Source organism: Acinonyx jubatus, chromosome A3 (genome assembly GCF_027475565.1).
Source record: "Acinonyx jubatus isolate Ajub_Pintada_27869175 chromosome A3, VMU_Ajub_asm_v1.0, whole genome shotgun sequence".
Taxonomy (NCBI): Eukaryota; Metazoa; Chordata; class Mammalia; order Carnivora; family Felidae; genus Acinonyx; species Acinonyx jubatus.
Window position 1 is genome coordinate 84,490,068 of NC_069388.1, and position 23,315 is coordinate 84,513,382.

A 23,315-nucleotide genomic window follows, 5' to 3' on the forward strand; every position below is an offset into this window, starting at 1 on the left:
TGGCACGAGTTATGGATTATTCTCTTGGTTGAGACCTTGTAGGAATGTACCTTCCTACAAGCAAGCTGTGTTTGCTGTGTTAAGCTTTGAACTTTGGCCAGACTCTAGCTAGATCGGGCTAAGAGTGAGTTGGTGATTAAACTTCATGCTGGGCTTAGCTGTGACTTAGGATGGATTGTGATGGTCTATAGGTTTAAGTGAGCTGTGTTGTAAACCAGACTAAACAGGATCTGTCTCTGGGCTGACATTGAATAATATATGAAATTAGCTCATTTTTTTTTACTCTGAATTGATCAGAGTTGGGTTGAGGCTGTGTTTAATAAGTTCTACTTATGCATTTGGGTGGCTGTTAACAGGATTTCAGGATGTGTATGGAACTGCCCTAAATTGAATCATGTGAGGTACTGGATTAAATAGATTTTCAAGTTAGACTGGGCTGGGCTTTGGGTAGGGTTATTAATGGAATACTGGATTCAATGAGGCTTTGACTGTTTCTGAGCTGAGGTTGTGAATAGCCTGGCCTATGCGATGCCATCAAGGTATTTGCTCTAGGTTATGATTTTGCCCTTGGGCTTAGAGTCATTACTAGTACCTTTGCTTTTCCTTTGACCAAAAGCAATTATTTAGCTAATTTAGATTCTTTAGAAACTTTGTTGTTCTGAATGATAAATTCCTTCTAGGAAGGCTGCCTTGGCTTTTTGCAAACAGAAGTCCTATGGAGGATAAGCATGAAGGAAATATCATGACAATGAAAGACTATTTTTACTAACTGATGTTTTGCGTTAGGAAGTTTTGGGGTGCCACCAAAACCCAAAGACCAGTGGGACCTGCAAGAACTTGGCAAACATTGGACCTACTTGGTTGACCCAAAATATGGTACAGGGTGTCAGATATGTACACATTCTGTTCTTATTGTGAACAAATATTTCTAAGGAAAAAATTTCCCAAGTTTTCTTGGGTAGTATGTGTTATCTGCAGCATTTTCCAGAACTTGTGTCAAGAACACAGACAAACGATTTAGTGTCCCTGAGACTCTTGAAGGTTTTTTTAACTTTTTTTAATGTTTATTTATTTTTTAGAGAGAGAGACACACACACACAGAGCATGAGCAGGGGAGGGGCAGAGAGAGAGGAGACACAGAATCCGAAGCAGGCTCCAGGCTCTGAGATGTCAGCACAGAGCCTGATGCAGGGCTCGAACCCACGAGCTATGAGATCATAACCTGAGCTGAAGTCGGACACCCAACCGACTGAGCCACCCAGGCGCCCCGAGACTCTTGAAGGTTAAACGGCAATGTTATCAAGACAACAAAATTTGCTTTTTGACAGCTTGGCAAAAGGGGCTTAGTCACATATTGGAGGTGGGGGGCAAGTATGGGACAGCAAGTCGCTGGAGGCCTGTAAACAGGCGGTCATTCTTAATTCTACCTCAAAGAAGGGAACCTGGAATAGTCAATTACAACAGTAGTGCACGACCAAACCCTTAAGATGATCAGTCTTGTAAGGCAAAAACTCTCCAATCTTTTGGAAGGCAGGGAACTTGAAATTCCTGGTATCCTTAAGTATCCTGGGATCCTTCCTTATAGCATTCAAACATTCAAACATTCACAAGTTACCACTTATCCCACTCTATACTTGAAAGAGAAGTTCCCCTTCCTAATAACCCAGTGCAGTTCAACATCCAAAAGCACTACATCATTGGAATCTCCTTGGTGACACGTTTCACATCATTGGGTTTTTCTTGGGGCTTATGCCCTTGACTTACACAACATGCGACACTCTTGACTGCTTCTTCCTCCAGGAAACTTTCCCTTGCCTTAGTTTCCAGGTTACCATTCAAATGCTTCCATGTACATGATTAGTTTGGCCTTGCACTTCTGCAACTCCAGAAACTTTTCTCCATAGCCTCAGCATCACAGTCTATACCGTTCTTCCACTGACTTGACTTTGAGGGGCAGAGGAGTTACTTCTAAACCTTATCTACTACTTCAGATTCCATGTCTCCCCCTCTCTCTACCCCTCCCCTGCTCACGCTCTGTGTCTCTCTGTCTCTCAATAATAAATAAACGTTAAAAAAAATTTAAAAAGTGGGGGGGCACCTAGGTGGCTCAGTTGGTTGAGCAACCAACTTCAGCTCAGGTCATGATCTCACAGTTTGTGAGTTCGAGCCCCACGTCGGGGTCTGTGCTGACAGCTCAGAGCCTAGAGCCTACTTCAGATTCTGTGTCTCCCCCTCTCTCTGCCCCTCCCCTGCTCATGCTCTGTGTCTGTCTCTCAATAATAAATAAACGTTAAAAAACAATTAAGCCTTATCTATCTATCTCTGTGGACCTTGGGAAAGTCAGTCAATCTCCTCCAGAACACTGGGATCTTTGCAAGAGATTAGGAACTCAGACGCCCTCAGTCCAATCATAGCATTGAGAATCCCCTCAAGCAAATGATAACATTTGCATTAGGGCATTTGATACTTGGATGTCTCTTAGCTGTGACACTAATCTGGGAAATGCTAGCAGGAAGCCAAAGAAGATTCTCCTTCCTAGGTCCTCTTCCACCCCATTTCCCGACATGCTTTAATTATAAGGCTGCTATACCCCAACAACCAAAGGAAAATGTTGCCAGTTCAAAGAAGCTGATGTCTCCCCCTGCAGACTTGTTGAGCCATCATATTGCTAGTATACCAGGAGCTTCATTCACCCCTGTTATTGACTCTGGATATCTTTATTCTACTTTAAAGATATGGAGGAGCAAGAGTTGTGCAGTTTAGAGTATTTTAATCTTCTCCCAATTATTTTTTCCTGAGAGCAGTGATTCCCAAAGTGTAGGTGTCAATAGGTGTTATTTGAAAAGAACAGTTTCAGGATTGAGCAAGTCTAGGAAATACAGTTAAAGTTTAAAAAAAAAATTATCAAAGCTTTAATATATAGGTATTTACTAGTTATCTATTATTGCATAACAAATTAACCCCCAAATTAGAGGCTTGAAACACTAATAAACCATAATTATCTCAAAATTTCTGTGGGTCAGGACTCTGAGATTGGCTTAGTTGGGTGGTTGTGACTTGGGGTCTGTCATAAGACCGCAGTCAAGATGCTGACCAGGGCTGCGGGCATCTCTCAGCCTGACTAGGGCCGGAGGGTCCACTTTCAAGATGAGTCACTCACATGGCTGGCAAATTGTTGCTGACTATCAGCAGGGCATCTCAGCTCCTTGCCACATGGATGCCTCCATACAGCTGCTTGAGGGAACTTTTGACATGGCAACGGGCTCCTCAGAGCAAGTTATCCAAGAGAGCTAGAAGGAAACCACAATATCTTCTATGACGTAGCCTCAGAAGTCACACGTCATTTCTGCAATACCTTATCAACTACACACAAGTCAGTCTTATTCAGTGCGAGGAGGGGAGGGTGTGTTTGAATACCAGGGAAGGAAGGACATTGAGGATCATTTCGGAGGCAGGGTAGTGCAATGCTTTATGAATCCCCGAAACTTATCTGACGACAAAATTATTGTTTAATGAAGCATTCCGAGACACTAGGATTCCATGGTACACTGGTGGGGGGAAACCACCATGGATGGTAAGTGTCTTAGAGGATCACAAATGGAGGGGAGAAATCATGCTGGAAAATGGAGTGTTAAGTGTGCACTGAGGACTCTCCAGGGGGCATCTATGAAGCTAAAACTGAGTTCCTGCCTTGATCGGCTCTTCCCTGCCAGTCCCAAACTATTCGGAAGGTCTATACTCTTGTGAGCTGTTTACTCTCTCTGCCCTAATAGGGTGAAAAAGTCAAAGTTCACAGGCTGAAAAGAAGAACTTTTCACAGAGTCTCCAAAATCTGGAGATGGAGACAATCTAGAATGCCCGGCTGTTCCACGCCGGGAGCAGCCTTTTCTTTGGGACTGTTTATGCTATTCCCAGCCACGTCACTGGACCCCTACAGTCTCTTTTATGATCTGCACTAATAGTGCAGTAAGGTCACTGGAATGAATCAGATCACAAAGGCACCGTTCATCTCTACTTCATTTGCACAATGGCTCCTTTGCAAAGGTCCCAGCCCCAGGGTCGGAGCCAAGGTGCTTGGAGGAAGTAATTTCTCATCAAATGTTTACAGTGACCTTATCAACAGACGCAGCGTAGGAAAGCAGAGGACAGGGATAAAAAGGCTAGAGAGTGAGCAAGAAGTAGGAGTGGGGAAGAAATAACGGAGAATGAAAGGGAAGGTGCATGAGAAGAAGGAAAGAATGAGAAAACACGCACAACCACACTCACGCGAAAGCCAAAGGGCGCTTTCGCCATCTTCGGCCACAAGGTGGCACCCTTTGAACTTTCTTTCCGCCCCCCAAAAAAGGAGAAAGGGAGGAGAGAGGGGGGCAAGAGGAGGGAGAAAAGGCAAGGCAGTCTCCCAACCAAGAACAATCTGAAAACCCACCCCATAATATTTAAAAGCTGGGACAAAGAAGCGTCAGGACGAAGCTGCTTCCATTGCAAAACGTCAGCGCAGCCTCCCGAGCGGTCCGCCGCCAGAGTCTGGAGCAGCCCCTTTAAAAAAGCGGAGTACAGTATTGGGATTTTTGAAAACTGAAACCTAGAAACAGAATCGAAGCGGAAACCAGAAGGAAAGCCTTGAACTCCTCCAGACAATTGCTTCCGGGGAGTTCCAGGAGCGCGAGGGGGAATAAAGGGCCCGCGAGCAGGGCCCCTCGGATGGCGCGTCCCTGAGGGTCCAGACGAATTCGAGGCGCGTGGGAAGCAGAGGTCCCTACCCTCTCCCTGGGCTGCAGGTCATGGCCACCGTGGAGCAGAAAGCCCTCGGCATTGGCTTCAAGTGTCTCTCCTTGGCCACTTTTGTGCTCATCTGCGCCGGGCAAGGGGGACGCAGGGAGGAAGGGGGTCCAGCCTGCTACGGGGGATTTGACCTGTACTTCATTTTGGACAAGTAAGTGCCATGAGTTGTTGCACCCTGGGCTCGGCTGATGATGCTCGCTGCCGGGCTGGGCTTGTTGGCAGCGAGGCTTTGAGACAGGCACGCGTCTCCAGGGACCCAGAGGGACCGCGGGGGTGGCCGAGGCCCCGCGCTGCGCCTCTGTCGGGGAGCGCGCCTCCCCATCCTTCTTCGCTGCAGCGGGAGCCCGCAGGGGCGTCGCTGCTGGTTCGAGGGGAAAACCTACTTTCCGCCTAGCTTTCTGTGAATGAGGATCCTGCAAAGGAGTGTGAGGATGTGTTGACCTAATACGTTTCTGTGAATCTTTTCCTTTTGCTTTAGAAACCTGGTGAGAAGGGCGTGCTTTGGAGAGGCAGAACTTCCAGGCAAAGCTGGAGTGGGCTTTTGAAAGTCAGTCCTGTCTTTGAAAACAAACAAACGACAACCAAAAAAACCCCACATTCTGTCCTGCATAATGCATTGCCTTTGTTCCTAATAATACAGTGCACGCTGACTGGGCAATTAGTGAAAATATAAGGCGGATTTCTCAACTTAGACACTATTGGGTTTTAGGCTGGGGAATTCTTTGTTGGGCACCCTTGGCCTCTCCCAGTAACCCCATACTTCCCCGCTCCATGCTCCCTCTCTTCTGCCCCCTTTCCCCCCGTCCCGCATTGGTAACAACCAAAATTGTTGCCAGACATTGCCAAAAGTCCCCTGTGGGTAAATTCCCACCTGCCCTACCTTGGCTTGGGACCTCGGATACAGACTGAGTCAAGTTCTTGGTAATTCCACTGGTGGGCTACCTGGGAGGTGCAGGAGCCCTGGTTTCCTTAACAAAAAGGATAAGAGTTAGACTTCAGGTCTGCTCAAGGGAGAGCTGAACTCTCACCAATTAAACATTTCCCAAATCCCCTTAGATTTGCCAAGCCCACAGTCATTCCAGGAAGCTTTATGCTATCTACTAAAATCCAGCTTCAACAATAAAAGCCCCTCAGAGAAGATCCATGCTCATTAAAACTATGTGAGCTCTCCGGTGCCAGGAGAGGCGCTTGCTGTTAACAGTGGTGGGGAGATGAATTTCACAGACTGGAAAGTATTTGGGAGTTGGAAAAAGAGTCCCGCAAAATAAGCTGGCCAGCTAGACACCAAATGTGCTTTGCAGTTGCCCCTGGAGTTTGATTTTTCCGTAAGGGCTGTTTTGAACTCCAGATTCTTTGGATGAAAAATGAAATCTCTTTCTTAGAGATTTATGAGAAGGTGGATACTGAGAATATACTCTAATACTAAGAAATGGAATTTCTTTTGTTACTTCTAGTGGCGGGGGGCAGAAGCTCACAAATTCAGAGACTGTCTGAAAGCAGTCAGAGGTGCCCATCATGGTGCTTCCCCCCCCCCCCCAAAAAGGCAGTTCAGAAGGACAAACAGGAAGACTTGAAAAAATGGACAGAACCACCATGCCCCTGAATGGATTGACTCCACACGGGAGAGATAATCAGTTCTCCCCCAAATTAATTTGAAGTGAATTAAACATTTAAATCAAAGTTCTGTAGGAATTTATTTTGGTGGTGAGAGGAATTTAATAAAATGACTCCGCCTTTATCTTAGAGAACAAAAAAACTGGTGAAAAAGAGGTAAAACATTTTTAGAGAAAGATAATGAAGAAGTACTTATACCTCCAAATATTAAAATGTATTACAAGGCAAATGATTACAAACAGGATGGTAAAGGCCAAAGAATAGGTAGACAGAATAGAAAATCTAGAAGGAAATCCAAGAACATGTGAGCATTTAGTGGAAGTTCAAGTCAGTGGGGAATTAATTTGTTACTTTAAAAAATGATTCTTGGACAAATGGTTGGTAACATGGGGGGGGGGGAAGGTGACATTTTTGTTTTACACCACAAACCAAAGTAAATTCCAGAAGGACTGAAAATTTAAATGTTTGCAATGAAAGGATGAAACAACCGGAAGAAATTTTAAACAAATATTACTGTAACCTTAGGTTTAGAGCTTTTAAAACAGGAGGACAGAAACAACAAAGAAAACTATGAAAATATTTAAATATGTTCAAATTTTCCATTTCTATAAGCGAAAATATGTCAGAAATAAAAGATAAGAAGCTACAAAAACTTTGACAGCATAAATTATTGCTTAAAGATTGACCTTAATATATAAAAAGCAGTTTTAAAAAGATGATTCCAGGAGAAAATAGGCTTAGTACATAAATAATTCACCAAAAAACACATGAAAATCAGTAAATAAACAAAAAATTTCAACATCACTAGTAATCAAAGAAGTGAAAACAAACAAGATATAATTTTTATTAAGTTAGTGGAGATTTTTTTTCTAAATTACAATATTCAATATCGGCCAACTTGTGGGAGGAAAGCACTGTCATATCTTACTAAGGAAAATACAAATTTGCATGGTCTTTCTAGACTGGTGATGTCCAATAGAACTCTCTGTGATGATGGAAGTGTTCTATACCTGCTCTGGCCAGTATGGTGTCTACTAGCCATATGTAGCTATTGAGCCCTTGAAATGTGGCTAGTGTGAACAAGGAAGTGAACTTCTTATTTTATTTATTTTTAATCAATTTAAGTTTAAATAGCATGTGGCCACTGTATTGGATGGTGCAGGCAAAGAGGTAATTTGGCAACATGTATCAAATGCTTTTTTAAAAAATGGGGTTCTACTTTTCCATCTAACAATTCTATGTCCTAAAGGAAAAGTCAAATATACTCTCCAGCAAGTGACTAGATGTATGTTCATGGCAGTGCTGTTTATAATAATAAAGGTGAAAATTACCTAAATGTCTAACAACAGTGGATTTCTTAAGTTAGGCATGATATTAGCAAAGCATTGAATATGCAGACTGTGCATGCTTGTAAGATATTTTAGGAGAAGTATCTAATGCTCATGATGTACTCTTAGGTGAATATTATATTATTATGTACTCTTAGGTGTATTAATGTACCAATATTATGTACGTTAAGATTCTATCTTTGTAAAAAAAAAAAAAAAAGGTAAACACACACATGTGTATTTCTTGATTTACCTAATATGTAATAGTATTCCTGTCTGGAGGATAAGATTTTTAAATTCTTTTCTTGTGTTTTTCTGAACTCTCAAAATTTTCTACAATGGGCATATGTTACTTCTATATTCAACAAAAATAAGTTACTTTGACTTAAAAAAAAATATTTCAAGTGTGAGGAGGTCTCTAACCAGCGTGCTGAGCCCCAAGCATATGATAATTATAGAGGCTGCTGCTGCTTCTTTTGTATTTAAACCTGGAGAAAATTTCTAAATGCATCATGGGATGCTCTGCAGTGCATTGGGGACCCAAAACTGCTCTGTGAAAGAAATAATGGGGGCCCCTTCGGAGGCACCTACCTTTATATTGAGGTGGACTCCTCTGACTTCTTTTAGTTGTCCAGTGGCTTGAAAAGAGAGGGTATTTTTGTGCTGAATGAAAAAATTGCTAGCACTTGATGGTGTGCACACTTCAGCTTGTGCTCTTGACCCAGGCTGATTTATACGATTGTTGAACATAGGTGGGGGATGAGCCCAAAGGCAGTGATTGCAAGAGGCCCCTGGTGGTCTCTAAGACATGGTCCTCTGTCCTAGAAAGAACAGTGCTGTCCAGCACCCAACCACAGCAGAGCGGAAGGGAAAAGAATGCTGACTCACTTTTTCCTTGGGCATCTAAGATACTTTGGCTGGCTACACACTGTCTACAGGCTGAAACTAAGGAATCCCAGGGCACCAAATTCACCTTTCTTCTCCCCACCCCTCAACTCCCTTTTCCCTGGTGAATGGTCCTCTTTTTTTCCATGACATTAAAACTCAGCCCATTCCACCTTTAAGCAGGATGCATCTCTGGCCTGGAGAGAACCCAGATTATACATTTAATGGAACGTCGTGTTTTCCCAACCAGGAGCAAGACTTCATAATGATAACCTAGACTACCACAGTAACACAATAGGGCATTATTAGCGGCTTTGGCGATGGGGCTGGTGGACTGGGCTTCACAAGGCTTTATACTGATGGAATTTCATCTTCATTTAAACATGCTTTTCTGGTTACAGTCAGGAAAAGTAGATTGCTGGGAATTCAATCAGGGATTTGAGGAGTCAGATTTGGAAGGCTTTATGCAGAGAAAAACAAGGAGAAGCTAGCTTCCTTTCACTTTTCCAGGGGTCCTCTAAGATTCATGCATCCTGTTGAGTGGTCCATGGACATAAATGTACCTTTCCTCTCTCCCAGGGCTCCCCTGCTATGATACTATACATTTATGTATCATACATTGGTCAGTTTTATAGGGAATGGTTAGTTACTTAAATGGAAAAAGTGGATTTTCCATCATGAGTCTTGGGGAAGTGCTGGCTATATTCATGAGTGCCCTAAAGACTTCAAATAGGGGCAACTGGGTGGCTCAATCTGTTAAACATCTGACCAGCTCAGGTCACGATCTCACAGTTCATGAGTTTGACCCCCATGTCGGGCTCTGTGCTGTCAGCTCAGAGCCTGGAGCCTGCTTCTGATTCTATGTCTCTCTCTCTGCCCCTCCCCCCACACATGTTCACGTGCGCGCTGTCTCTCAAAAAAAAAAAAAACACCACATTTTTTAAAATAAAAAAAAAGGACTTCAAATATAGGATGATGTCGATAGCAGGAGGCGTGGAGGAGACAGGGGGCTGGAGGGGACAGTAAGCACCAAATAACTTTATTGATAGGACTTTCCAAAACCACAGCCAATAATATATCCTTACATTTGTAAAGGCTCTCCACAGGCTCAGCATGTCTTCTTTTACCACTAGAGCCCTCTGCTATTTCCTTCCTGTTTGGTAAGAAGGAATTTTCTCTTTCTCTTCTCCCCATACAAGGAGACCCCATTGCCACTCGCCCAGAGTTCTACCCTCAGCACCACAATTGGATGATCCCATAGTGGTGATGATCTGTAGGACCATTACCATATGTTATACTCCAGGGACATGGCCGTTAAATAGATTCTTGTAGCATTAGACTGGGAACTTCACCACCGGGTATGGTATTGTTTTCCTGAGAAAATACTTCTGGGTTCCCAACTACCAACTTACAAAAGAAATCTTTAGAGTCAGAACTGAAGTCTCCTGATACTTACACATTCTCACAAGTGCCCCAAAGACAACTTTTCTTGGTAGCTAAGGCAAGCACTAGTGTCCTTAGTTTACTGATGAGCAAACCGTTAAACCTTTGTTCAACCCACTGGATTAAGTGACCTGCCCGAGGACCTAGGATTAGCTCATGACAGAGCTGGGCTGATGTCTGATCCTGACTCCGAGCCCCGCTTTCTCCACTCATCGCTGCCCTGTGTACTTGGGTTATAATGAGAAGCACATGGCAGTCCAACTAGAGGAACTGGGTGGGTTCCAGGAATGAAAAATCCCTGCATCAGAGTTTCAGTAAATGATGGTACATAAGGCAACCAACATTACTTAATTGAGGAACTACTGCTTTGCTAAATCAGCTATAGTTGATTGAAAGTTTCAAGGACTCCAGCCCCCTGCAGCCCACAGAGATGAGAGCTGATGGCTAGGACTCTAAGGTGCATTCAGGATATCTGATTAGGATGCAGTTAACGGTCCAATAAATTGTTAATTTGTTCAGATTGAATCTGATGGAAAAAGGAAATTCAACTCTTGTAGACGTGTTGAATGTTTTCAGATGTAGCTTGTTTTCAGGAATACCTTGAAAGAGGGCTTTGAGTAATAAAAATGCAAAATTAGCTCTGAATAAGGAAAACAAAAAGTCCATTATAAGATACCTTGAAAATGCTACAATAATAGTTATGAGAGGCTTCATTTAAAGAAAAAAAAATTTCCTCAGGGGCCAGGAATCAATCAGTCTCTCCCTTTCTCTTCTCTTTCTTCCCTTCTTTTCTCTCCTTTTTTCCCTCCTTCCTCCTCCCTCCCTCCCTCCCTCCCTCCCTCCCTCCCTTCCTCCCTTCCTTCCCAACTCTTTCTTTCTTTCTTTCTTTCTTTCCTTTTTGTATTGAAATGGATTTTATGGTTGGTTTTAAATGTTTCTCCAGTTAGGCTCCAGGTTTGAAAAGGATGTATTAGACTAGTTAATAGTTGGTAGAACTGCCTACAAATTGGAGATTGGCATATGGGTCAAAAATAAAAATAAATAAGGCATAGGTGTTTTGTTTTGTATTTCTGTCTGGATTAGCCAAGTAATTGCTTCTAGTTTCCTTAGCTATGGAGACCTGGTAAAACCCAGTGTCAAGTTGAGAATAGAATCCAAGAGTGTTGGAGGAAGGCGCCTGTCCTAAGATAACCTGTAATTATCTTCAAGTGCTAAAGGACTCCCAGAGGTCCAGAAACAAACTCTGGCATCCCTTAGCAAGGTTTGGCTGTCACATAAATGCAAACGGGATTTTCTCTCTGCTAATTTGGAATGTATGTCTATTTTTGATTTGTGGCCAAGAGACTGGATTTTGCCTTTCCCAGCGATCACTCAGCAACAAAAGACAAAATAAGTATTTGGACATCTCCTGACATGTTTCCCAGACATGCCAGTTTCATACTGAAAAAAGTAATCAGGTTTCTTCATTTTGGCTGATTCTTTCATTCATTTGGCATAAATACTTTCTCAGTTCCAATCACAAGTATGTACTCAATTAAAGATATAGGTAACACAGTGTCTATTGCAAGCACGTCCCGTTCTGGGAGCTGCAAGGAATGGAAAAGAAGCAGGAAGCAGTTCCAGACTATTTGCTTTTTAGGCTGAAGGATATTAGAAGGATTCTAGGCAGCCAAAGCTAAAGGCTCCTGAGGATTTGGGGCAGGGGGCAAGTAAAGTCAATTTTAGATCAACAATAAAAAAAATAGTAAGTAACATTTACTGAGCCCTTGCTACCTGCCAGACACTGTGGTAAGTGCTTTTCTTGTATTACCCCATTTAGTTTTTACAGCCACGTAAGGTTAGTACAGTCATGATCACCATTTGACACATGAGAAAATTGAGGTTTAGAAAGGTTAGCCAAGGTCACTCTAAGTGGTGAAACTCAGCCTCAAACCCAAGCCACTCTGACTCACGATCTACGCACAAAGCTGAAAAACTAAACATGCAAATGAACGTTGAATCAATCAGGATAGGTTAAGTTATGCTGTAATAACAAACAATTCCCAAAATCTCAGTGACTGAAAGCAACAAAGGTATAAACTTTTGTTTATAATCTCTGCCTACTCCGCATGTTGGATGGGAGTCAGCAAGGGCTCTCTGCTCAGGGTAGTTGTTCTGGGAGCCAAGCTGGTAGAGACGTCATCTTAACACCAGCTTCCACCATGACAGCTACAAGAGAAGAAAATGCTGGAGGGTCTCTCACTGGCAATGAAATGCTCCAGCAGAAACCGATACACATCCTTCCACTCACAACACATTGGTCAGAACTAGCTACTTGGCCTCAGCCTATGGAAAGAGGGTGAAAAAGGTCATCTTCCCATGTCTAAAAGGAGAGGAAAGCCAGATATGGGTGGGCATTAAAAGCCTCTACTGCAAACCTATGATTATACACAGGTTTGGCCTGAGTAAGCAAGAAAGGAGTAGTCACTGAGAGAGGGCAGAGATACATAAGACAGATGAGAAAGGGTTGGTTTTGATCTAGATCTTGTATTTATTCATCAACCTGGGATTCCTGTCAGACGTGATAGTTCAGTCTGCCCATGAGGCAGTGATGGCTCCTGCTCTTTTCCCCCTTCCCCATTCTTCCCACATCTTAGTGGGTAAGGAGTTAAATTAGATTAAATGGAAAGCAGAAATGGAGATTAGACAAGCTTTCCTGCCACCTTTGTATTACATGAACGTCTGAAAACTAAGAATCTCTTTTTCCATAGTTTATAGGATATGAGGGAACTTGGGAGGCTGGCAAGGGAGAGCAGCCCCCAGACACTGCAGCAGCTGAGCCCAGAGGATGCCCATGTATTGAAGAAACTTATTCAAAGCTTAAATCAAACACCAAATGTGTTTCTCAGTGAGGGTGCTGTTGACAATGTTAATAGGACATTTTTTCAATGTGGGGATCTGTAGGGTGCTTAACATTACTGATCCTTGCTTTGTAAATGCCAGTAGCCATCTTGATCATTGTGATAACCAATAAATAAATGCTCCTACATTTATTTCTGAATGCCTTCTTATGAGATAGTACTGCCCAGGTCGAGAACCCCTGACTGAAAGACGGTCAGGTAGAGCAAGGCATGGCAATGATGTTGATTCCTAGCATCCCTGGACTGCAGCTGAGCAGGACGAGCATTTTGTCTGGAAGAAATGGGAAGGTTTCATTGATAAGGACAAGTGGAAATTGTAGACCTTGGAAATGAATGTGTTCAACCAGTAGTTCTTTTTTTTTTAATGTTTATTTATTTTTGAGAGAGACAGAGTGTGAGCGGGGAAGGGCAGAGAGAAAGGGAGACAGTCTGAAGCGGGCTCCAGGCTCTGAGCAAGGTGTCAGCACAGAACCTGACACAGGGCTCGAACTCACAAACTGTGAGATCATGACCTGAGCCGAAGTCAGACGCTTAACCGACTGAGCCACCCAGGGGCCCCTCAACCAGTAGTTCTTAACCAAGGGCCAGATCAGAACTTGAGAAGGCCAAGACAAGCATGTATATTTTGGAAAAAATGCCCAGGTGATTCTGATGTGGGTCTCTCCCTCCCACAATAAGTGGTAAGAGTGAACAGGAAGACAAGGAAAGCTGCCCCATAATGATGTCCTTTCTCCTCTATGGTGAGATGTCACTGAGGCAGCAGGCACCTCAGAACTGGAGACCAAGCAGAGTTCTTATTTTAGGCAGTGGTAGAAAAGTCCAACCTGATGAGGAGAAGGAAGAGCAGAGATCAGACAGACTATGCACTGCCCTTTAGTGTTACCAGGCCTTATCATGTGTGCATATATATCTAAGCCTTGTATTTGCCAGTACAGTCCTTTGTTACCTTTCTATTGAGATGTCACACATGAAATGTGGCTCCAGTGCCTCAGGAGAATGAACCAAGGCTCAGGCATAAGCGTTAAGAAAGCCAACTTTGGAATCAGACATCTCTGGCTTTAAACACCAGCTCAGCCTTTTCACCAAGCTTTGTGACATTGTTGAAAATTACTTAGCCTCTCTGAACCTCAGTCTTCTTACCAATAAAATAGGCCTTACATTTCTGCCTCACAGAAGTGTTATAGAATAACATTAGATTAAAACCTGTAATGAAGCATTTGGTATGTGAGTACACAAATGACAGATGGTAATGGTGATTGTGATGCTGCTGCTGGTGGTAATTACCCCTGGAGAAAGAGGATGTGGGTCTCTAACAAAAGACACCTCCCTAGATTCCAGGCAGGACTACCTGGCTAGGAGAAGGGATACACCAATTTAATGCAGAATTTTCAAACCATGCTAAACTTCTGGAGGTCTCTGGTTCTCAAGGATTTCACATTTTAGTAGAAGAGACAAAGGGCTAGGGAAACAGAGTTGGTAAAATAATTTTGGGTGAGACATGAGAGGCCTAGGAGGCTTCATAGAGGAGGTAACTTTGTAGCTGGAACTTGAACACTGAGCGGGATCTTGCCAGGTAACCAAGTAAAGAAGAAGACATTGTTCGCAAAGGGGTAACATACAGGATAGCAAAGTGACCCTCCCCCTTGTGATGTAAACATGACAGGGAGAGTGACAGGAAAGAATCTAGGAAGAGTGGATTTTTTAATGTCAGCAATAGGTTATGGGATTAAAGTTTTCTAGAGACAAAAGTGGCAAGCTTCTATCTATATCCCACCTATTCTTGTAGTAGGAATGAGGAAGAGAATAGATGAAATTGAGAGCTCTTTTGTAGTGAGGAGCAACAGGACCTGATGAACATGGGATGTGGAAGAGGAAAGAGTCTTGAGAGAGTAAGGAGGAGGTTTCAGAAGGAAAGAAGGCTTGGTGTGGATGTGTTGAGTCTGAACACGTAGGGCATTTGGGTGGAGATGCTGAGCAGGCAGTTGGATTTATACCCTGAGACTGAGAATAAAGATTTGAGTGTTGTTAGCCCAAGGGTAGTAGTCGAAAATGTGGATATGAATAATAAATAATACCGAGATGATACCAAGATAATCTCAGGATTTTTAAAATGTCAAGAAGAGGTGGAGTTTATTGACAGAGATGGCCAGGGTCCAACCTTAGAGGAATTGCCAACAGGAATATCTGTGCCAAAGAAGAAACTCCACTAACTGAGAAGAAGTTTCCAGAACAGTCAGAAGAGAACCAGAGAAGAATTGTACTACCGAGGCAAGGGGCGAGAGAATTCCAGTGGAAGAATAATCCACTGTTTACCCCTTTATGTCATCTTTTCCTCTATTTCTAGTCTTGGTGAATGACATCACCACAAACCCCAGCCACTTACACCAAAGATCTGGGAGTATCTTTCTCATACTGCAAGGCTGGACAACACCTGCCCTGACATCTGTCCTGTGATCATCCCACATGACCCATTCTCTGCCTCCTCGGTGCCTTAGCTCAGGCCTTTCCCTTTCCTCAACCAGTTCGCTGAAATAGTCTCTAAATTGGTCTCCTTACCTACTTTCTTCGCCCTTCCCCCACCCCATGTATTCTTGACGGTGGCACCAAATTAATCTTTTTAGAAACACATCTAATCTTGACATCATCTGACCCACCCTTTGACCTTTAAACACTTACCCAGAACTCTTTTAGAGTAAAATGTGAACTCTTTAGCAAGGCATTCAAGAGCCTTATTGCTCAGGCCACTATTTCCCTCGTTTCATCTCTTACCACAACCTACACCCTTGTAATTTCCAACAAAACTGTACCACGTGGTTCCCCGAACTAACTCATGCACTTTCTTGCCTTTAGCTAATGCCCTTTATCACCACTCCCATCTTTACATAGGTGATGCCCTCTCACCCTTATGAGATGATCATTAGTACTTGGCCCCCTCCTATCACTAGTTGTGGGCTCCCTGTAGTACAAAAAAAAAAAAAAAAAAAAGAACAATCACCTCTCTACATCACATCTTCATTCAAAATACCTTCCTTATTCAGAATGTCTCAACTCCATAACAACTCACATTGCATGATAAGCAGCAGGATGGTTGATTATCAAGAGATGGAAAGGAATAACCCTTAGTGTTTGTCCTCTGGGGTCTCATTCAGTGGCCTTATCTTCTTTGCCTCAAATCCTGATGCTCAACCATGTACAGCTCCAGTTAATAAATACCTGTAGGAACCACCTGGAACAGAGCTTTCCCAAGATCTTGGTGGCAAAGGATTATGATCAGAATCATAGTTATTCTGACATCATTTCTCACATACAAGGTAATGCAAATACCAAATTTATGGAAATGGCATAGAAAATTTAAAAAGTGAAGTATCCTAACTGTACCTATACACCAGTCAAAATAATAAAAGGAAATTCAAGATGCCATTGGACAGCCATAATCTAACCACTAATCAATAAATCACGGCCCAGGACATTACTGGCTTATGCTTCTTGTCCCAGCACAATTATTAATGGTTTCTTATTTTACTTTTGAAAATGTGTGTTTGGATTTTAACGTATATGGCCATTCTGATTGTTAATTGTCATAAAAGACAATATCAAAGAAACAAAAAGGAAGATGATTAAAGGCCAAACTGGTGAAGCTCCTTGTATGCATTACTCCATTAAAATGGTCAACCAATACAGCACTCCTGGTTTTCCCCAAGTGCCCCAATTTTAAGCCTTTCCTGGTATACCCACTCCCACATTCCCATAAGAATTTGTGGAGATTTTCTAGTACTTCTCAGTATTAATAACTAGCATTATAAATTGTAATTGTGCATTTCCTGACCCCTCCATGGGGAGGCAGTGTTGCATAGGTGTTAAAAGCCCAGGTTTAAACACCAGAAAGGAGACTGAACAGTGTTTAGACTAAGAGTGTGGACTCTAGAGCCAGACCACCTGAGTTCAGATTCCAACTCTACCATTTAACTAGTTGTGTGTCCTTGAGCAAGCTACTTAACCTCTTTGTGAACTCCGTTTCCTCATTTGTAAAAAGGGAGATAATATTATCACATGGGGTGGTTGTGCCTAGAACAGAACCCTATGAGCATGTAGAAAGTTCTCATGAAGTGTTAGCTACTATTACTAAGTGGTAATGCGGGTAAAGTGCTCACCACAATACCTGCTGCTTAGTAAGTACTTAATAAATATCAAGGGTTGGAATTATTAATCTTTATAGGTTCGAAAGGACCTAGTAGCATTCAAAAATCCATTTGTTGAAACAATAAATAGAGTGTGTTGTATTTATGCATATTATAAATACGTCCAGCAAGATGAGAACTGAGAAAGGCCATATATTTTAGCAGAAATAAAGCATTGGCGACTTTTGGAAGTGCACTTTCAGGGTATCATAAATGCTGGAACTAAAATTTAATGAGCTGATGGTCTTAGTAGGAGATAAGAAAGTTTGTTTAGGATTTCTGAAAAGAAAGATGAACATACACAACTTCTCCTTCACCACCTCCCCCACTATCATCTACAACTGCCCCAATCCCCTAAAAGAGAAAGTCTTAAGGAGGCATGTGGGGGCAGCCAGCATCAGGTCCAAAGACTAAAGATAGTGACATTGACATGCAGCACACTTGTAAGAAATTCCACTAGAAACAAAACAGATGGACTGAGTTTGAAGGATGTTAGCCAGGCTCTACTTTCAACTCTGTTGCCAAGTTGTAGAAAACACGGAGAGTAAGATTTGGGAGAAGCTACAAAAACAATCCCAAATCTAGAAGTGAGTTTGAAGTAAAGAGTGGGAAGTAAAGAGTGATGAGAACCATCTCCCTGGAGCCCTTCTGCATTGTACAGAAGCCGCTACACTGGATAAGGAAGGGGCAATTAAGCCACAAAAGAGAGATCCCATGAGCCCCAGTCATCTTCATGACCCTGGTTCTGTCCAGCTTCACTGAGTCCTCCCCATAGATCCTGGGCCTTCATAGATCCTGGACCTCCAGGGAAATGGCAGAGTTCTGTCTTTGATTCTGTGGATACAGTAAGGGCCAGGAAAGATGTCTGGTACAACAAAATATGAACCTGAAGTGAATACCAGGCCAAAAACCCCTACCAATGACAAGCTGGAATGGATGTAACCATGTCCAAATAAAAACATGCAAACCTTGTGAGGATGAAATTCATCTGTGGCAAATGATAAGAGTCTATTCCATTCCCTATTCTTCTCTAAGTGATGGAAAAATAACCTAAGCTTATTTTAGCCATCAAAAGCAGCTCCCTTCTTCCGGATTAAGTTCTTAGAGAAGTTTATGAGTGCGAAATGAGGCAAAACAAAAACAAAAACAAAACACCACAAGAAACTATGTCGGAAGCAAATACCAGATCCAGCAACACCTTCCTACATTCAAGGATGACAATAGGGCCTATAAAATTTCAGCAACTTTAAAAGGGGATTAAACAAAATTCCCAAGGTGAAAGAAGAACATGTTTATACACAAAGAATTTTCAAAGCAAAAGAGGACAGTTTTGGCACCATATGTTTTGTAAATTAAATGATGTTAAATAAAATAAGAAATCTGTGAAATAGATAAAATATGAAACAAGGAGACAAGGAACCTAGAGCAGTTAACAAAATATGAAATAATAGGGAAAAATGTAAACTCACCTTAGAAGCAGTAAAGAGCCAAACCAACAATGGAGAAAATGAAATGAATTGATGAAGCCTTGTTTGAGAAATTCTCCAAATTTGAATAGGAAAATGGGTTAGATAAAGTGATAAGAGAGAAGGTAAGAAATATTGAATGATGAAAATGGATATCCAAATATCCAACATACCGGATAATTTCAGTTGCTAAAGAATAGTCTAGAATAAACACTCAAAGATTGAATAGAACTTTCCTGATTCAAGAAAAACCTGAAAATGAAGATTGAATAGGCTTATCAAGAAGCAATAAAAGTTAATTAGTTAATTAAAAGAGATGAGTACTTAGGTATGTCCTTGTGATCATTTTTAATTTCAAAGACAAAAGAAGAATTTTACAAGCGGTAAAGACACGGGTTACCTACAAAGGTTCTGACACATTAAATGGTGGAGAATTTTGATGGATAAATTTATGACCTACAATGTTATATTCAGCAAAGATGTCACATGTGAAGAAAATAGGAAAACATTTTCAAATACATATAGATTCTTCTTAAAAAAAGGGAGTAGGGATAATTTTCAGGAAATTACCAAAAAGTGAATCAAGATTAAAGAAAACTTTAAATATAATAGTTATTATATAAAAGAAGTGGCAATGACCATTGAAGCCATTTAAGCAAATATATGTCCAGTTAGTATCATCAGTAAATTTTAGATAATAATACATCAACAAACAAGAGCAGCCTGTCAGGAAAAAGGAACATGCTGAAAATAAGAAGATTTTGGAAAGTATATTTCTGACTATTCAAATCCATTGGAAACCATGACCACCATATTGCAGAAAGTAAATTCAGTTCATCAGAAGACAGTTTAAGAAGTTTTTCCCAGAACTGAAGCAGAAAGAATGTAGAGTTAAAAATGATGAGACAGGAGATAGGTGCTAGGAACAGGATATATAAACACACACACACACACACACACACACACACATACACAATAAAAAATATATCTATATAAACTATATACAATATATTTACTATAAAAATTCTAGGAAGAGAAAAGAGAACATTTAGAGGACCTACCAAATACTCAAACTAATTAATTTTTAAAAGGATCCACAACATACACAACTTTATAGATAAATTCTTAAAATATAAGATGAAATAGAAATGTCTACATTCCTCCAAAAAAGAAAAAAATTAGATTTCCCTTCCCCCTGCAAAAAAAGCAAGACTCAGACTGATATTAATTTTTTTTTTCTTTTTGGCCTACAACATTAAATGCTCAAAAAAAAAAAAAAACCTCAGTAATTATAGAGTTCTGAGTGAAATGTGATATTTAAATTTCATAACTGGGCTTTCAAAATTCAAAATGTATGCCATCCACATACCCTTACTGAGAAAAATTGCTAGAAAATATTGACATCAAAATGTAGAGTATATTGGAAATAAAGAGCAAGAAAAAGATGTAGCATAAAAGAAACAGAGGTAATTGGCCCCGGAGAAGTTAATATGAGGTTATACAGACACGTAAAACTTAACGGATAGATTCTCAAAAGAGGAAGTGAAAAATAGAAATTTTTTACTCAGGCTATAAAAAAACTACTTCCACTACATTCATATACAAACAAAACAAAATAACAACAACAACAACAAACCAAAATGTAGTCTACTTTTAGCTCCCCAAAACCCCTTCTTCCTCCCAGGTCCGCCTACTGAGTAGTAAGAGTTATGGAAATCCCTAAATTTTGAACCAAAGTGATAATAAGAGTCCAATGTTGCGATTTTAGAAAATTCAGTTAGGCAAAATGCTCGATCTTTCCAACTTTGCCTCCCCCACCCCCTCCCAGTAGAATGTGGACATTTGAGAGGGACTAGTTTGCCTTTGTGAGTAGGTCCTTTGGTTTTGGACCAGTGGGGTTTCATGGAAAGTTCTAGAAAAGTTCATCTTCAAGGAACAGAAAATTTCAGTATCACACTTTTCCAGAAAACAGAAAAAGATGGAGTCTCCCAGTTTATTTTAGGAAGCTTGTATATATCTGATATCAATATCTACTAAAGATAACATGTTCATATGCAAAACTGCTGACCAAACTGAATAAAAACTTTAAATCCAAAATCAGATATCATCAAAATTATACTAACAGTGTAGTAGAAGAAGAATATACCAAGACCAAGTAAAGTTTATCCTAGAAATGCAAGGGTGCTTCAATATTTAGGGAATGTATTAAGATAACTCTCATCTATTCTTGACTGCCAAAGATGAAAAACAAATCATTTTCTCAGTGGAATCTGAAAAGACATCTCTCTGAATACTTAAGTGTTCAAAGGACATAGAGGGTATGAATAATGAGGCTGTTTTAATACATATATTTTGAACCATATACCCCACAGAGAATAAACTTTCTTTTCAAATATCCATGAAATATTTATTAAGTTGCAAAGAATGCCTCCGTATATATCCCAAGGCACAATTTTTCTAGTCCACATTCTCAGCAATAAATAACAGGAAATAAGTAGCAAAAGTGTAGCTACCCGGAAAAATACACTAAAGTTTAGCTACACTCAAACTTTAGCTATCCAGGAAAAATACATAGATTTTTGTGATGAGAAAAACTGAAAGAAAGTCACTGTCTAGGACAGAGGTTGGCAAACTATGGCCTGCAGACTGTTTTTATAAATACAATTGTAGCATCACCACACTTTTTAAATTTATGTATTATCAGTGGCTGCTTTCAATGGTTGCTTTTGTGCTACAACAGCAGATTTGAGCAGTTACCATGGGGACCATACTCTGCAAACCTGAAGTATTTACTGTCTGGCCCTCTACAGAGAGTTTGCTGACCCCTGGGCTAAGAAAACATTTGCACCCCAGTAGAAAATGGGCAAAGGATATTGATGGCAGGGTCAGCCTCACGGGCACATGGGACCTCTGCAGTCACCCAGGAGCCCGCACTTACAAAGGTCTGGCACTTGGTTTAATGCTCTGCTGTCACCATCTTGAAATTTTTAGTAATTTTTGAACAAGAGGCTTTCCTTTTCATTTTGCACTGATTTCTGCAAATTATGTCGTTGGTACTAATTGATATTCAAGGGATACCTGGGTGGCTCAGTCGATTAAGTGTCGGACTTCGGCTGAGGTCATGCTGAGGTCATGATCTCACAGCTCGTTGGTTCAAGCCCCATGTCAGGCTCTGTGCTGACAGCTCAGAGCCTGGAGCCTGCTTCAGATTCTGTATCTCTCTGTCTCTGTGCCCCTCCCCTGCTCACACTCTGTTTCTCTCTCTCTCTCTCTCTCTCTCAAAAATAAACATTAAAAAAAGAAAAGAATGCTTATTGATACTCAGTGTTTTTAAAACAGAAAGTGCACAATAAATATGAAAAAAATCTGTGGCTTATAATTAAGTCCATCCAAATAAAAATTGCAGTGAAGATCCATTTTCATCTATAAAACTTACAGATATTTCAGAAAGAGGTAATCCCAGGTGTCAGTGATGGATAAGAAACGAGCACTTCAGATCTTACCCCTGGGACTTTAATAATCATGATGGCGGGAAGGGAGGTAGAGCGGCCACTGTCCTGTGTGCTCACTGTGTTTCAGGCAGGATACTTGGCACCTTGGGATCATTAGATTTAATCCTTAAAACAATCCTTATGAGATAGATACTATTATCTCCATTGTATAAAGGAGGAAGCTGAAGTGTAAGAAAGCAAAACATCTTGTTCAAATGCCATACTAGTAAGTGGAAGAACAGGAAGGAGCCTGAACTCACATCAGGAGTTTAAACTCACATGGGTATTCACCAAGTTGGTGCTCCTAACTGCTGGTCTGAACAGCCTCAAGAGTAAATTGTTCCACATTTCTGTATAAAGAAATGCAGTAATTACAAATATATGTATCCCAGGGTAGAAAAAAAAACCCATTTTTACTGTACTTGGATATATAGAAAATAGTTTAAAGCTGCTTTTTTAATCCAAGAAAGACCCTCCTGCTGGGTGCAGGTGTGGTGAGCAGAAGAGAACACTTTTTTCCAAACTGGAAATCTTAGCCCAGTGCAAGAATTTAGACAGTCAGTATATCAAATTTGAGGTTTTGTCCCTCCCCGCCCTCCACTTCTCTCACTCAAATGGCTTATTGTGTCCTCCTGGCATGCATGTGAAGGGGGCCTCTGACTTCCCTGGCAGCCACGTTACTGTCCTTGTCTGGTCATGGTCACCTAGCGGTCATCCACACATCATGTTGGTGGCTTCGGCTGGTAACCTGGCGGGGGGGGGGGGGGTCTCACCTATCACATCTTAGTGTTCATTTTAATGAGGGGAAATACCTTTTGGACAAGTAACCAATTTCTGTTTTCCAAACAACTATAGTTTTGTGTTAAATTTGCACCAAACGTACGAATAGTTGGTATCAGATAATATTTTAGGTTTTTCCTGGTGTGTGTGTGTGTGCTGGAAAAGTCAAATTAATAGAGATGAAAGGAGTACTTATTTTGCTATAATATCCTTTTGCTCTGATTTGCAAGAGAAAATACAGTTTACATCTATCTATCTATCTATCTATCTATCATATTACTTACATATAATTGACAAAAAGTTCCACACAGAATTACTTTCTGTTACAGCATGCAATAGATCCTAATATTTCTGTTCCATTCTGCTTCATTTTGTTTTTAATGTTGGCAATATCCTACCAAAATGATTTCCCAAATCACTAATAGGTTGCATTCTGCAGCTTGAAAGT

The 23,315-nt window shown here is 41.1% G+C and overlaps 1 protein-coding gene across 5 annotated transcripts in view; it reads left to right on the top strand.

Annotated features, from left to right (window-relative positions):
• The first annotated feature begins 4,384 nt into the window (after positions 1-4,384).
• Positions 4,385-23,315, top strand: part of ANTXR1 (ANTXR cell adhesion molecule 1) — a 256,734-nt gene continuing 237,803 nt past the window's right edge. For 2 of the 5 annotated variants that reach the window (XM_053200700.1, XM_027072303.2), the window contains exon 1: positions 4,386-4,933. In XM_053200700.1, coding sequence (XP_053056675.1) covers positions 4,782-4,933 — 152 coding nt within the window. In that variant the 5' untranslated portion in view covers positions 4,386-4,781. Of the gene's footprint in view, positions 4,934-23,315 lie in introns of all 5 variants that reach the window. The other 3 variants (XM_027072301.2, XM_053200701.1, XM_015063982.3) reach the window with 2 other exon arrangements.